Raw genomic sequence first — 15247 nt, 5'->3', positions numbered from 1 at the left:
TTTTTTTGGAATGAAAACCTGCACGCACATGGCTATTGATGGCACATAGATGAAGGCCATTGGGTTTAAAGTTGTGTCTGGAATGAGTCGGCCACAACTGTCGCCATGTTGTGTATATTGCGTGGGAGCTTGTTAGCACTGTATCCAAAACAAGGGCATGGGTGGAGAAGAAACAGATGTGGCTATTGGCAGATGGTTCAGGAGGAGATCCTCCAAGCATGGACAGAACATATTACATGACATCAGCACCAGATGGTTTAATCATTAACACCCACCCTCCGAAAACATACAGAAAAGGCTGTGCTGAAAGTCCAAAAATCAAAATACAACTTTAGGAAATGTTTACACTTGCCGTCTTTTTTTAAACTGCCAGCGTCTCTTTTACATTATAATCCTATAATCGTGTTTTCAAAAAAGTCCGGAGCGCTTTTTTAAACGCCACCGTCAATGTTTTTTTCTGCAGCTAAGAGAATCTTTTTGAAGTTGAAAAATGTTTAACTTTTCTGAAAAGAATATTGCCCTACGTCAAAGCACTTTTTTGGCAGCTGACCAATGACAAGCCGAGGAGCGAGACCTGTTGTTTCAGGTCAAAAAGAAAAATGGAGAAGGTGCCGATAGACTTGTGCTACTGTCGGAGCACAGCGAGTTAAATGATATGACTTGCTTTGTTTTAGCTAACGTCAGTAGTAGCACCGCTCCCTGTCTCTGTTCATTTTCTAGATCACTCGACCACTTTGTTTTATCTAGCACCGCTCCACATAGCACTCTTGGATACTGTAGCAGTAGCTGTTGTTATAGCAACAAAAGACGCTCCCGGCTGCTTTTTGGAACCAAAACGATGCCAGCTTTTTTTTTTTTTTATCTACAAAAGCGCACTATTCAACTTTTTCTTGTCAAAAAAGACGCAATATGTTTATTGCCTTAGCTGCTCTGTCTCACATTTTTTCATGAGATGTTAGCCTAATTGGTCAGCGTAAGAACTTTTTTTGTTTGTTTCTGAAATACTATGCATCTATTTTGACTTAAAATGTTATAATATATGAAATGAAAGAAATCAATACAATCTCTGTATTTGATCTATCTTACAGCTCCTGTTTGACTGAGATAAACTCAGGGGAAAGGGGGTAGTGATAGCACTTGGCACACTTGTCTGTTCCACTTCAGCTTGATCCATGTGTTGTGATGCCTGCAGTGTCCTGGTTTGGCCCTCCACCACCGAATGACCAACAGTGACTTAAGTATTAACAGTAGCCTGTGGCTTTGCAGCCCCAATACAGGGAAAAGCACTACAGTGGATAAAAAAGGGCCTTTAGATTCAAACAAACAAGATTTATCTGAGATAGGAATGGATGGAGAAAATAATTAGTCACTGCAGAATTGTCAATTGTTTTCTAATTGCCATTCCCCTCTCTGGCTTTTTTCCTGTGTATATCTATATTAAAACAATGCAGACTTCTTCAAAGTCAATGGAGCATCATTGCTAACACAAGGGTTTCTGTTCCAGACATAATCACTTAGTCTGCCTTGGATTTAGGAATATTTTGATTATATTGCAGCGAACGCTATCAGCGTGGAATTTTGAAAATTGTAACACACTTGCAACCACTTCATCGGCATTGCCGTGACTCACCGTAACTTTGCTCCGTCCGCACCCCTGCGTGTGTGTGTGTGTGTTTATCAGAGCTGAGCCCCGCTCTCTGTCAACATGCAGGAAGGACAGATATGCTCGTGCTTACGCGTTCACATTTACCGAAATTTGGCAACGTTTGATTTAACATGGAATCAGTCTTTGGTAGTACCGACGTAATTAGGCCGGTACCAAAAAAAGTACCGAATTCGATACCTAAACCTACGTCAGTATAACTTCAGATACCAGACATATTCATTTAAATGTGCTCCTGCCTACGTAACAATGCCTTAGACTGTCATAACATTAATTTATTGCATTCATCAGGTCTGTGTATTGTTTTTGACATCCAGTCCTATTGACAATGTAAATAAATTAGCAAACTTTTTTTTTTCCAGCAGTAAAGCAAATCTGTTTATTAAGCACTTTAATATACATCAGAAAATCCCACTTCATATAGATCAGGAATTCTTTTTAAATGACAGTTGAATGTACATGTTAAGCTATTTACAATCCAATCACTGACAGTCAAATCAAAGATGACAGACAAACACAGTCAAGACAAACAAGATAACTGCTTAATAAGACTATACAGTATGTTTATTTCAACACTGTTTCAAGACCCGATCCTGCTTTGAATCCTTCTATTGACCCTTCATGGCATACGTTTGAACTACTGTAGAATCGAAGAGCTGAGAGCCTTCACTAGGGCTTATAAGTGTTTGTGCATGCGATAGGTTTCTACTCCCCCCCCAATCCCAGTTCTTGGCAAAAAATAGCTCACTGTTGACAATATGAAAAGCCTGCAAAAATACGACACAGACGGTAAACGCTAACACAGCTCCACACAGTTCATGAGAAACAGATGTTTCAGTTCCCTCAGTGTCACAGTCGAGCACCTCCTCCCCTCAATCTCTCGCGGGGTTAAGTCATGTTGAACTGATATTCAGGTTCTCACAGGGAGGAGGTGGGACAGAGTTATGCTGTTTCAACTTTGGCTTTACAACTCTGCATTTCAAACAATATGATTCACAGCTATGAGTTGTCTTAATGGCTGAACCCTTTTGAGACGTTTTGTGCCATGCCCCCGAAAAATCCAGCAGGACTTACTGGAAATTAACCACGTGGCAAGAAGGAAACAAAGCTTGGATTTTGTTTCTTGCAATGCAGTAGGTTATACATGTAATTCTGCGGACAGATGCATGTTTTGAAGTCACTGCTTTTACTTGAAATCGCTGCATTTAGCACCAAACTTTTTCTGACGGTACACAATGGGTTATTTAAATAGTTTTTATGCACACATAAAATAACACATAAGCAACTGAGAAATCCCATAGGGACAAAATTAACTTTTTTTTTTTTTACATTTTCAATGAACCTCCCTCTTTCTTAGATACAATACACAAACGCACAAAACCAACAAAATTAGGAGACCAAAATAACTGCAGGCAACTTCTGAACACAGCACCATGGTAGTGTAATGCAACACAAAATGCAGCAAAAGTGGCTTTTTTTCCAAAAATAAATATGCTTGTATATACCGGTGGAGTAAATTGCCATAGCTATTAACATATTACACACAACATACTGTAGGTTAAGCACACCGATCCAAGGTTAACACAGATTATTTGGGGTCTTTAGAAAGGCAGACTATCAATGTGCCATTTATACCATGGCATCAGTTACTGTTATGTCCTCTGGCCTTGTACTCAGTGGTACATTGCTGTCAGTGTGAAAAAGTAGACAGAACAAACATAATATAAAATAATAAAAAAGCATTGGTATGTTTCTCTCAAACAATTACTTTGATAAAACATGGATGGGATACAAAGTGAATAGAACAAATGCATGTCTGTCATTTTACTCTTTTAAAAGTGCATACACTGTTTATTAAATAGCATTACATTAAATTAAAATGATAGTTTGCATGAATACATGAAGAAGGCTGTAACAGATGTAGGCACATTGATGTATCAGTTCACATAAGCCTTAGGCAGCAATCAACAATAGTCCCTAGATATTATTTTGTCTCCCACTGATGAAAAAAAGGAGTATTTTCTATGTAGATGAAAACTGTTGCTTTGGCACATTCCCTCCAATGTCTGCATGACGAATGGCATTCATGACATCTGAAATGGTACAGGAATGATTTCAGTTAATGTTTTGTTTGGGAGGAAAAAAGCTCTGCTTATCCATTTGAGGCATTCTTCATGCAAGTCTGATTAAATCCAACTAATGATGGTTGTGTTGAGTGCAATCCAGTATCAACTAGAAGTCAGTTTTAGCCTCATTATTAGCCACTGTAAATGAACGGACAAGTCCAAGTCTTGCCTTCGTGCCATCACCCTGACCTTAATTTCAACTTTGAGACAAATGCTTTATGTATTTCAATAAGTACATACTGGAGGACTATTTTGAAAAGTATCTCTTACCAGCTATAATGGAGTCTCCTTTTTGTAGTTAAACCCAGGGTCTGATCCTTCAATCTGCAGTTTCAGGGCTTGTTTAAGGCTTAGTTCAGTTTCCCCTATGGGATAGTTCTCTAGAACATCCTGGTGGCCTCTGTTCTTCTGTGTCCGAGGAACTGATACTCTACTCAGGAAAACCTGACTACCCTGTAGATGATAGTTGGGGTTGGTCATGATGCCATTCCTCTTCTTCTCAGAACAGCTCTGCTGCTGGATAAAGAATTGATCTTGGCTTTGCCCCCTTTCCTGCCGAATTGAACCACCAATCATGATCTTGCAATGTGGATCCTTCACTGAAATGTTTGCTACTGATTTGTTGAGAGCAATCCTCTTGTCAAACTGTGTCATCTCATACTCTAGAACCTGACCTTGGGTTGATCCACTGTTCTTGACTTTTTTCTTGTCTCCCAGTGCTCCTTTACTATTTGATGTCCCATTTCCGGTCTTACTTCCCTTTGTTGACTTGAGACCAGATTTTAACTGAGACCAGTCAAAGTCACTGGATGGAGATGATGGCTGCTGACCAATGGACTTAGACGTAGAGGAAGGGGAAACAATAGACTGTCTGCTCCGGCTGCGAGGCAGTGAATGCTGTTGGATTTGTTCTGTGAATGTCAGTCCATGAAAACTGTCAATCGGCACAGTCTGGGCTGTGGCAGTGGATGATGTGGTTCTCAAGGAGGAGTTCTTCGAACTTTTGAGGGAATTATTTGAAAGGGAGGATTTCTGTCTGTCTACTGTCGAATCAGGAGATTCGGATGGTGAACTGAAAGCATGGACAGGTCCGTTGGGTAGACCGCGTCCAGACGACTGCATATCTCCTGCTCCGGTGCTGCCAGAGCTACTTGATTTAATGGTGAGGGACTGCATTTTACCAGTCACAGCCAGTGGTGTTTTCTCTTCCATGGTGTGTACTGGGGAGGGATTGCAGCCATTTAGAGTTGTGCCCCCATACTTTTCCAGAAGTTTAATGATCATTGAATGGCCACCTTTTGCTGCCACTCTCATTGCTGTGCGTCCAAACTGATCAGCGTGGTTGGGGTCGGCACCATTTTCAAGAAGTATTTGCACAACATCAATGTGACCCTCTTGCGCAGCTATGCCTAGTGCTGTTGCTCCCTGGTTACACGTATGATCCACATGTGTGCCGTTCTCTATCAAAAACTGCACAACTTTTGTGTGTCCTTGCCATGCAGCAGATTGGAGGGCAGATCGCTTCTCATTGTCACAGGCATTCACATCAGCATGATAGTTAATCAGCAGCCTCACCATTTCAACATGCCCTTGCCAGCAAGACACGTGGAGGGCTGTTCTGCCCTCAGTGTCACAAGCTTCCACATTTGCTCCATTTTCAAGGAAATACTCTGTCATGGCCAGCTGATTTTCAAGTGCCAATATGTAGAGTGTTGGGCGTCCATCTGCGTCTTTGTAATCTATGTCGGCACCATGGCTCAGCAGCAGTTCAACAATGTCTCTGTGGCCTTCCAGTGCAGCCACCCTGAGAGCATTTCTCCCATCATATCCCCTCTCGTCAATGCATGACTTGTTTTCCAGAAGAATTTGCACACAGTCATAATGTCCCTCTTGTGCAGCTAATATCAGCGGTATTCTACCATCATTATCAACCTCTGTACAACGAGCACCTTGCTCAATAAGGGCATCGCACACTTGTCTGTGGCCCTCAAATGAAGCCATGTGTAGCGGGGTCCAGCCTGCATCATCCCTGTGATTCTCATCCAGACCCCTGTCCAGCAGAGTTCTGACCACCTCCACGTTACCCTGAGCAGATGCAATGCTCAGCACAGTCCTTCCCTCACTGTCAATGCTATCAACAGCAGCCCCCCAGAAAAGTAATGTGTTGACAACAGAGGCATGGCCCATAGATGCAGCAGCAAGAAGAGGAGTGCGACCATTGTTGTCTGTGTGATCCACATCAGCCCCACCTTCTAAAAGCAGATCAACTACATCGACATGTCCTTCATAGCCAGCCACAAGGAGAGGAGTCATGCAGTCTTTATCACAGTGGTCAACTTCTGCTCCCCTTTCAATTAGAAGGCTCACAACAGACGCATGGCCTTTACTTGCAGGAACACAGAGAGCAGCAACTGAGAGGGCAGTCCTTCCATCCACATCTTCATGATTAACTTCGGCCCCATGGTCCAAGAGGTGCTCAACGATCTCTCTGTGTCCCATGTATGCTGCGGCAATGAGAGCTGTTCTTCCTTCATTGTCTGCCTTGTTGACCTCAGCCCCATGCTGAAGAAGGTTCAACACTATGTCTTCATGACCTCCCCAAGCAGCAGCTCTCAAGGCAGTTCTACCATCAGCATCAGCACAGTCCACTTTGGCACCAGCATAAAGCAGAGCAGAAACTACCTCTGAATGTCCACCCCAAGCTGCTGAGCGCAGGGCTGTCCATCCATCATGATCTGTGTGGTTTATGTTGGCCTCACAACCAATTAAGCAGTTGACCACTTTAGTATGGCCCTGCCTCGCAGCAAGAGTAAGTGCTGTTTGTCCATGGTTGTCTTCTAGCTCCATGTTTGCCCGTCTAGATATGAGCAAGTTGACCACATCAAGGTTTCCACTGTATGCAGCGTTAGCCAGCAGAGTTCTCCCACTGGAGTCACACTGGTTCACAGATGCCCCATTGTCAAGTAATGTCCGTATTGAGTCCTCTCTTTCCAGGGCCTGTTGTACAATACACGACGCATGGTCATCCTCATTGTTGACATGAGCTCCAGCTTTGACCAGAAGTTGCAGGACCTCCTGTTCTCTTGGTATGGAGGTGGTCAGAGAGTCTTTAGCGGGAGTTCCATTCCAAACCATCCAAAGAGCCAGATTAAATGGCTCAATCTGCAGATTGGAATTAACAAGGTGCAGTGCAAATTCCTGCACTTCGAGTGGCTTAAGCTGCTTTGCCCGACAAGTATAACTCATTGCCAGCATCCTATGTCCCTCTGCTGCATTGCACAAGTACTTCTGGGTGCAATGCTTAACATCTAGTAGCCACTCTGCAAAACTGTAGTGAAAAAGGATTTTAGTACTCCCAAGGCCATCGACCAACAACTTGGAGAGAATGTCCATCTTTTTCTGAAACTCTTCCATAGTCAGTGTCATGTTTTTGGTCCAGACTGCATGGTACAGTTCCTTGACTGTAAGTGGCCTGCACGTTGCCAGGATTACATTAAGGATGGGCTGGACTTTGGCAAACTGTTTCCTGACAAATAGTCTCTGGCAGAGCCACAGGTAGAGGCCATTGAGGGTGCCAGGGATGTCACGGATTTCTCGAAGCATGATAAAGTTCTCCACCACGCCATCCAGCACACGCTCCAGGTAGAGGAAGCAGCCACTGCTTTTGATGTGGAGTTGGTTGAGCATTTCGGCTGTCTCCTTGGTCAGGTGCTGCCTCAGGGCCTCCTCCTGGTCCAGCCTGTGGAGGATATACTGTTGCACATCCTTGACGATGTAGGCCTTGCGCAGATCATCAAGGCTGATTTTGCGGAATCCTGTAAGAGAAGAAATGGACATTAGATGAATCGGATGACAAAATGGATACTATAAAAAGACACTTCAAAACTTACTAGGCCAGTATATGAAGAATATGAAAAGATGGAGTGCAAGTGGTTTTAGAAATCACAGTTGATGATAAGTAGTGTTACTTTCCCCACAGTGCTTCTTGAGGCTTTATCTTATGTCGACCTTGAGATCATACCCAGTACGTATCCACTGATCTTGTACCTTTGGATAATTAGGTTAAGCCAACCTTTAATTTCCTAAGGCATGGGATAATTAACAGTAAAGCTGTGTTGTTAAAGAAGAATTGAGTGCATAACCCCTCTGGCTGCTGGGAGCAGACATGATGAGCAGCTGTAATAATTTGTTCCTTGGTGAGGGTGCAAACAGCAATAATTTCAGTGGAAACATGACTGAAATAATGACTAGCTCACATCATATTAAAATATACCTGTGCTGTTGTTTATTTGTGTATGGCAACACCCACAGAAAAACAATTAAAAAGGGAAAGCTCCAGTCTTAGCAGAAGACCTTAAAGAAATAACATATAATGGTAACTATGTGTAAAATAAAATCCTGATACCCTGAGAAAAAATATCAGTTCTTTCAACACTAAAGTTTGGTTGATTGGTCACTTAACCCATGAAAAAGTTAGAGGTTATTAGTGCTTAATCAGCAGTAGCAAATCTGCGGTAGGGGCTTAAGATGTACAAGAGTCAAATGGAGTCAAATGCCTGTAGCACATCAGTGGTCTGTATAACATCTCTCCAGTGCCTCACTTATTATCGTACTACACGCTCCCCGAACAGATCTTTAGAAATCCTTCTGAAAAAAAGAAATTATCACAGTGGGTCTTAATGAATGATCTTTAAATGGGAATTCCTCTCTGAGACGTGGAAAAATGGCTCCATAATGGCCTTGGCTAATGGGCATAAAGTGAACTTTCCTCCATGTTATAACAATCTGTTCATGGTCTGTGTAAGCCAGCCAGAGGGCAAGAGGAGCATTTTTTTCATACTTATATTTGCAGTTCCCATGGTTCTCAGGGGTTACTGGGACATGAAAAAAAATGCCACCAGAGACTCCCTCAGTGTTATTGACATACTGCATTTTAATATGACTAACAGGCCTCCTACTATGGGAAAAGCAGTTGCATTTTCCTCCCTAAAACTTTGCCAGGAAGAACACAGAACATGGACTCATTAACCTTTTCAAAGTATGGTAATTAAATGTTATTATTGCATCTCATTACTGACTGAACATTTCATGTACTGACAGGAAACTACTCTTAAAAGAGATTTTTTTGAAAATAATCTATGAAATTCAGCACCAGCACTTTTATCTTGGAACGGTAAACTGTGATTGTTTTAATTATATAACAACTTTTACCTTACATAATATGCATCAGACTCTTTCACCAAGCCTGAGGCAGTGCTCTGTTCATCTGACTGCTATTGTGTGGCTAGAAAAAGCTGTGAAATCTTACTCCACAAAGGGACCAGTGCTAACCACACCTGGAAGCCTAACAGATCTGACGAGTTTAACGCGAGTTTCCATGTAGGTACTAACAGTTTGAACAACGGACCCTGGTAAACAGAAGGAGCGATGGGTGTTTTTTTTATCATCTGCTTCTGAGTTTGTTTAAGATAAGCGCCACTCCACTAAGTGGGCCTCACAATAATCTTTTACATTGTCCTTGAGGCCTTCATAATATTTCAACCTGTGATAAACCAGATAAAATGAAGGCATTCACACCTCAGATCCTGACTATGTTGAATTACATCCTGTGATACAAATAATAATCAGCAAAGCACTGACACACACACATTTTTGATTCTAATAAATCACACGCTTAGGTTCAACTTTGTTATGGGCACAAACTACATACAACACAACATTTTTATTGAGTAAGTTTTAAATTTTATTGTAATAGAGATCACATGGACAGCTGGGTTTAACTCTACACACTAAACTGGTACAAATGTAAATAAAAAAACAAAACCAAGTACAAACATGCTTATTCTGAATATAATGTCTATAAATGTAATCTAATGTAAGACAAAGGGGACAGCTGTGCAAATATTTTAAATTAATAAAGCTGCAAAGTATCATTCTCATTTAGATTTATACTACATACATTAAATATAATTGCTCAATCATTACAAAAACTCAATGACCCCAACCCACTTTCAGTCTGTCTTTGTTTTCAGTGACTGTGCACATTTTCCACCCTCCCTTCGCCCTCTTTTGTCTGGCTCCATGACCCCCTGTACCAGCTACCACTCCCCTCCTGGAGAAGTCATTGACAATACAAGAGACAGATGCACGTTTCATAGTAGCTACAAGTAAGTAAAACACTCAAGCACTTCTACCTTTTAGTACTAAAAAACATTAACTGTTTTGTGTATATTCAAAATCTTTGCTCCAAAAAGCTGACTGATTCCTCATTTTGACAGGGCCATGGGAAGAACCGGAATGGGTCTACTGTATACGAGTCTAGCAATGGCTTCTTTCAGGTTTGTATCAACAGATACAGAACCACTTGAAGGCATCACATGTTCCTAATGTGCATTTAGGTTCTCAGTGTACTCACTACTCCTCTGGCTCAGCCTATCAGGCAATCATCAGAGGACTTCTCACTCTTCCCCTCCTTATTTTCTCTAGCATGCATGCTCCCTTCCCCTGCTTTTCAGGCTAATGCACAATCACACGTACCTCAGTCGACACAGGCACATACAGTATCAAATTTGCATTTACAATTTATGTTTAAAATCAGACATCTTATGCCCGGTATGATCCCCTGCCTATGTGTGTCACTGATGGGTCCTCCTACTCCTTCTGGACCTAATCCCTCTTTGGACATTCTGGGGTTGCTCCAGTTGGGACAGGAAACCCACTGGCTGAGAGAGGGGAAGAGGCCATTAATGGGGGGAAAACAGAAAAAAAAAAACTATTTCCCCCAGCTAGTTATTTCAGCAAAGTGTGACATTTAAAATGTTGTCCTGATTTATATTCTTTGTTGATTTGTCTATTTACAGAGGGAAAAACATTGCATGTGCATTACAGCCCAATTCTGGAGATGTTCCTCTATCACAAATATTTTCTCAGGGGAACAAATGAAAAATGCTTCTGTGCTTTAGTTTATGATAAACAGTTTCTCCAACATTCCACGGTCGCTGGCACACCAATTATGAAGATATAGCGACTAGGAAAGCTAGAGAAGGGAGCAGGATACAGACATTTGACCGCAGCCACCTTGACAAAAAGAACTTGGATAAAAAAAATTAAAAAAAATTCTATATGCAAGAAATAAAAGACTAAAACAAGCAAGGGCCTCCAGTCAGAACACACCAAAAAAAAGACCTCTTCTTTCAGTTGCTTCACATAGTGGAAGATGACCTACAATTTCCACTTTAGTCATCAGCAGACATCATTTCATAGGTCTTGGATGTCAATTGTGAAGTCATGGCATTATTACTGCCCCACTCCTGCAGATAAAGCACTAAAACAACCACAGGCGGAAAGTCATCCAAACTGCATTTGATGACTGTGGTGTAACAGGAACTACTATTAAGTACTACAGAACAATGCAAGAACTTTCATTGGCTACAAATGTCCAAATGCCTTCCAAGAACCATTTTCTCTCTTTCCAAAACGCAACAGTCATGAAGGTCTAAGTTTTGCGCCATTATATGTGGGCTACACAAACTGTAGTGGAGTATTGTGTGTGTTCAGGCTATTTGTGTGTGTGTGTGTGTGTGTGTGTGTGTGTGTGTGTGTGTGTGTGTGTGTGTGTGTGTGAGAGAGAGGATGGTTCAGAGTCTGAACAAAAGCGACTGCTAAACAAGCAACAAATGACACATTCATCGGGGTGAGGGATGCAGCTCCCGAGTACAGGCCTCTGAGCCAGCTGCTGCTCGTTACAGAACTGGATACCAGCCACAGGAGACAGAGCCCTGCATACAAAAGAGGGGCTGTTTGCCTACTGGATTAATTTTTCAGATGACAAACGAGGCAGCGTGTGTGCAAGCATGTTGAGAAATTAGAGGTCCAGCCTTATCAACCAGGATTTCAAAATGGCAGCGTCTCTGATTTGGCTTGTTCATTGCGAGACACAATCTTAGGTCATCTGATCCATAAAGAAAATAGAAACCCAAGCCCCGCTGCCCTTTCCTCAGGCTCTCCAGTAAACCCGCGCTCGACAAACGTCTGTTCGACAGCTGCAGCGTTCTGGGCTCCAAAAAACATGAGAGCGCCAACCTCCTAAACACAAGTATGTGGATGAGAGTTGGCTCCAACGGTCTGCAAACAACAGTCCTTTGACAAGAGGGCTGCTATTTAATCTTTGACAAATATGGTTCCCTGTTTAATTATATACACGCTCTAATTTCTAACAGATGAGTGGAGGTACCACTTTCTAGTTTATCTCGGATAAATGTGGCATATTCACAAGTGAAAAAAGACCAAACCGACTCATTCGACTGTGCAAAGACAACCGCCGCAGGAGAAAATAATTTGAGATTAGCAGCTACATTCTATGGCCTATGTACTGTATATTTCCTGCAAAACTACACCACCAGGCGAGTCAGTGAAATGATTACACTTTAACAATTAATTTATGTTACACTAAAGGCAAAGCACAAGAAAACACTCGTGCCCAAACACGCCTGTTGCTGAATTTCAAACGGGATGTGAAAAGGTTTCCAGTCAAACCTGTTGTGGTGCAACTGAACAGTGCTGATGAGATGAGGGCTGCCTTTTTCAAACATGAAATATATAACATTGCTGACTTCATCTATCTGTTAAAGTGATGGCATTTTGTCATTAGCACATTTGTGACTTTTACGTTAATGTTCCTCATGGCTGCATTCAGACATGACATTTACAGAATGAGCTTGCTCGTGTAATATTTGTCACCTAGAGAGAGAGAGAGAGAGAGAGAGAGAGAGAGAGAGAGAGAGAGAGAGAGAGCGCATGCGCCCCATGTCTTCTAACAGTAAATTACCGATACATTTTCACATCACTTTAATAATGTTATTGATATTGATTTTCTGCTGCCTGTTTTCAACTCAAATGCTGTGAGTGCGAGTGTTCATTCATGCAGTTTGCATGAATGAACATTGGAAATGCATGCAAGACTGGTGGTCAGATTATTATTGTAAGAGGGGTTTTTACCTCTTTTCCCTGGTCGCACCGGGATGGGAAAAGATTGCTTTTATAGACTGACCTGATATGAGAAGAGCAATCTCTTCAACACCTTAAAATTGGCTCTTTCACAGGCTTTTCTGATTTTGTGCATAGACGATGTCTATAGACGATGTCTATGCACAAAGAAAGAATGCACGAAGAACACATTTAAAGGCAGGCTTGGTAACTATTTCCAATATAAATGTTTTTGATATATTGTTTGAAATGCTCCTTACACCCTGACAGCGATAAATCACTTATGGGCTCTGAAAAAGGAGGGAAAAAGATCTGTCACCTGTAGTTGCTGTAATCCTGTAAAAACGCCCACCAATCACTGCCTCATGGTTCGCTTGAAAAGACCCAATGAAAAGCCTCCTTGCCCTGCTCTGCGTACTCTACCCCGCCGGTGTACGAGTCTGTCAATGCGCTTTGTCGCCGCATTGCTAACAGTAGTCGTGTTTGTTTTAAACATGTGGTACGATAATATTAGCGGTTTGCTTACCGGTGAATGAGACATGAAGGAAATTTGCGGTCTTTTATCCTCTCTGCTCTGAAGCAGCCGTGCACGTCTGTCTGTGGGTCAGAGGCCTGAGGAGATGCAACTTTCAAATCTTGCTAGTTTTTTTTAACATTACCAAACTTGCCTTTAATCTCTCTTTCTCTCTGCAAGAAAGAGGCTTTACAGCATGGCTCAGCTTTAGAGGTGCATTCTGATAAACCTATCAAACCATTTAGACACATAATAAAACATCAATCTTAAGACTGTCTATGCAGAACACACCACGAATTGAAAGTTTTTTTTTTTCTTTTTTTTTTCTAATAACCAAAGACAAAAAGCTGTAAGTATGATTTTGAATGACAGGAGCTCATTAAATGATGACAAGAGACTGAGCCATGAGGCTGTGCACCTGGTCACAAGAGTTTGCCTTCACTCACTGTGCATCCCATAATGGATTTCCCTCTAAGAGAGATGTAACTATATATCATGGAGCTTCTTGCAGCTGCACAGATGACTGGAGATGTCATCTATGTGAAGAAATCCCCAAAGAGAACTGAAATAACAGAGTGTTAAGCCAGGAATACACAGATCAAACAGAATCAACCATATCTAAACAGTATAAACTTCATTCAAACTGTCCATTTACCAATTTCTGTAATCGTGGGGGGAAAAGTAGGGCTTGTACAGGCAATAATCCCTCTTTTCATGCCACATAATCCTTTTTCGTTCAATTTAAAAAGGTCAGATATGTGCTAAATATGTCCCATGATCCTTGGATCCATAGAACCGAGTCCATTTTAAACTGTCATTTAAAACAAATGCCCACTTCAATGCCTATGTCAACCTAAAATAACTCATTTGTTTCTGAAGATACAAGTTAAGTCTACATGGTGGCAGTAGTGCTGGGAGTTCCCTGCCTCGCACAGGATCAAATTCCCTCAATCTCTGCCCTGTGTTTTTGTTCATCATTACACTGGCTGACCTCCTGATGACCTCAGTTAGCCCTACCAGCATGTTTCCATTCACCTGTGCAAGGAACTACTAAGTCAAGCATGTCAGTCAAACAAGCCATTCTCTGCTACAAACATACAGTGCCAGCAAGGTCTGGAACTCATTTTAGAAGGATTTCACAGGAAAATGCCCAGACTACAGTTCCAGCGTGGGGAAAGGTGTGGCTTACTGTTAAATCAGACACTTGCAGTCTACCTTGGCATGCAGGTCAAGAGGCAGTGTGGTATAAAAAAAATTTAAAAAACGTCTTTAATTTAAAAGCCTTTACCCCTGCAGCAACACCAGCCAAAAATGTGCCAGGAATTCCACTGCATTTATTCAAAGTTAAATTAGGACTTAATTAAAATACCCTTCAATTAAAGCAAAAACTGACAAGTTGTGCTGTGTACTACAGCCTTGAAGAAAATAAAGAATCTCAAGTCTATAAAAAATGTGGCAGGGGCATGCCACATACCAAAGGGCATCACCTCAGGAGGAAAGAGGCCAGCCGGTTCGCCCCGCCATGTTCAGAGTCATGTTACTGCAGTGGAGCACCCAAGGTGTTATAGATACAGACACGGTAGACCTGTAATTTGCCCGGCTGTCAGACTGCACAGTGGTAAATTACAGTATTCAGCGAGGATTATGGTCTTCAGCTCATCCAAAGTGAGGCTCGACATGCAGCCTCACAGACGATAACTCACACATGAATATGGACATAAATCAGCTTGTCTATGTAAGCCAATTTCAAGAAAGGGGGAGTTAAGCTAATTAAATATGTTGTCCTTGCTCTTGTTACCCAGGCATTGAGGCATCAACACAATCAATACCCAAAACTCTAAGAAGAGAGGACAGAGAGGGCTTTTGTTATGCTTTGGTAACAGCAGGCATTTGTCGAATGTGCTCTTTGGTCTAGTGTTGTGTGGTTTAATCTCTCTGGTGAAGGCCGCAGCATGACCA

General features: G+C 41.9%; 1 protein-coding gene across 1 annotated transcript in view; it reads right to left on the bottom strand.

Moving 5' to 3' along the window:
* Positions 1–2011: 2011 nt before the first annotated feature.
* Positions 2012–15247, bottom strand: part of ankrd50 (ankyrin repeat domain 50) — a 35723-nt gene continuing 22487 nt past the window's right edge. The window contains exons 4-5 of the mRNA XM_078260056.1: positions 4060–7604; positions 2012–3756 (exon numbers count right to left, since the gene is read on the bottom strand). Of these exons, the coding sequence (XP_078116182.1) occupies positions 4063–7604 (3542 nt within the window). The 3' untranslated portion in view covers positions 2012–3756; positions 4060–4062. The remainder of the gene's footprint in view (positions 3757–4059; positions 7605–15247) is intronic.

This window comes from Sander vitreus, chromosome 10 (assembly GCF_031162955.1).
Source record: "Sander vitreus isolate 19-12246 chromosome 10, sanVit1, whole genome shotgun sequence".
Lineage (NCBI taxonomy): Eukaryota > Metazoa > Chordata > Actinopteri > Perciformes > Percidae > Sander > Sander vitreus.
This window is presented reverse-complemented; position numbering and strand designations above follow the sequence as displayed.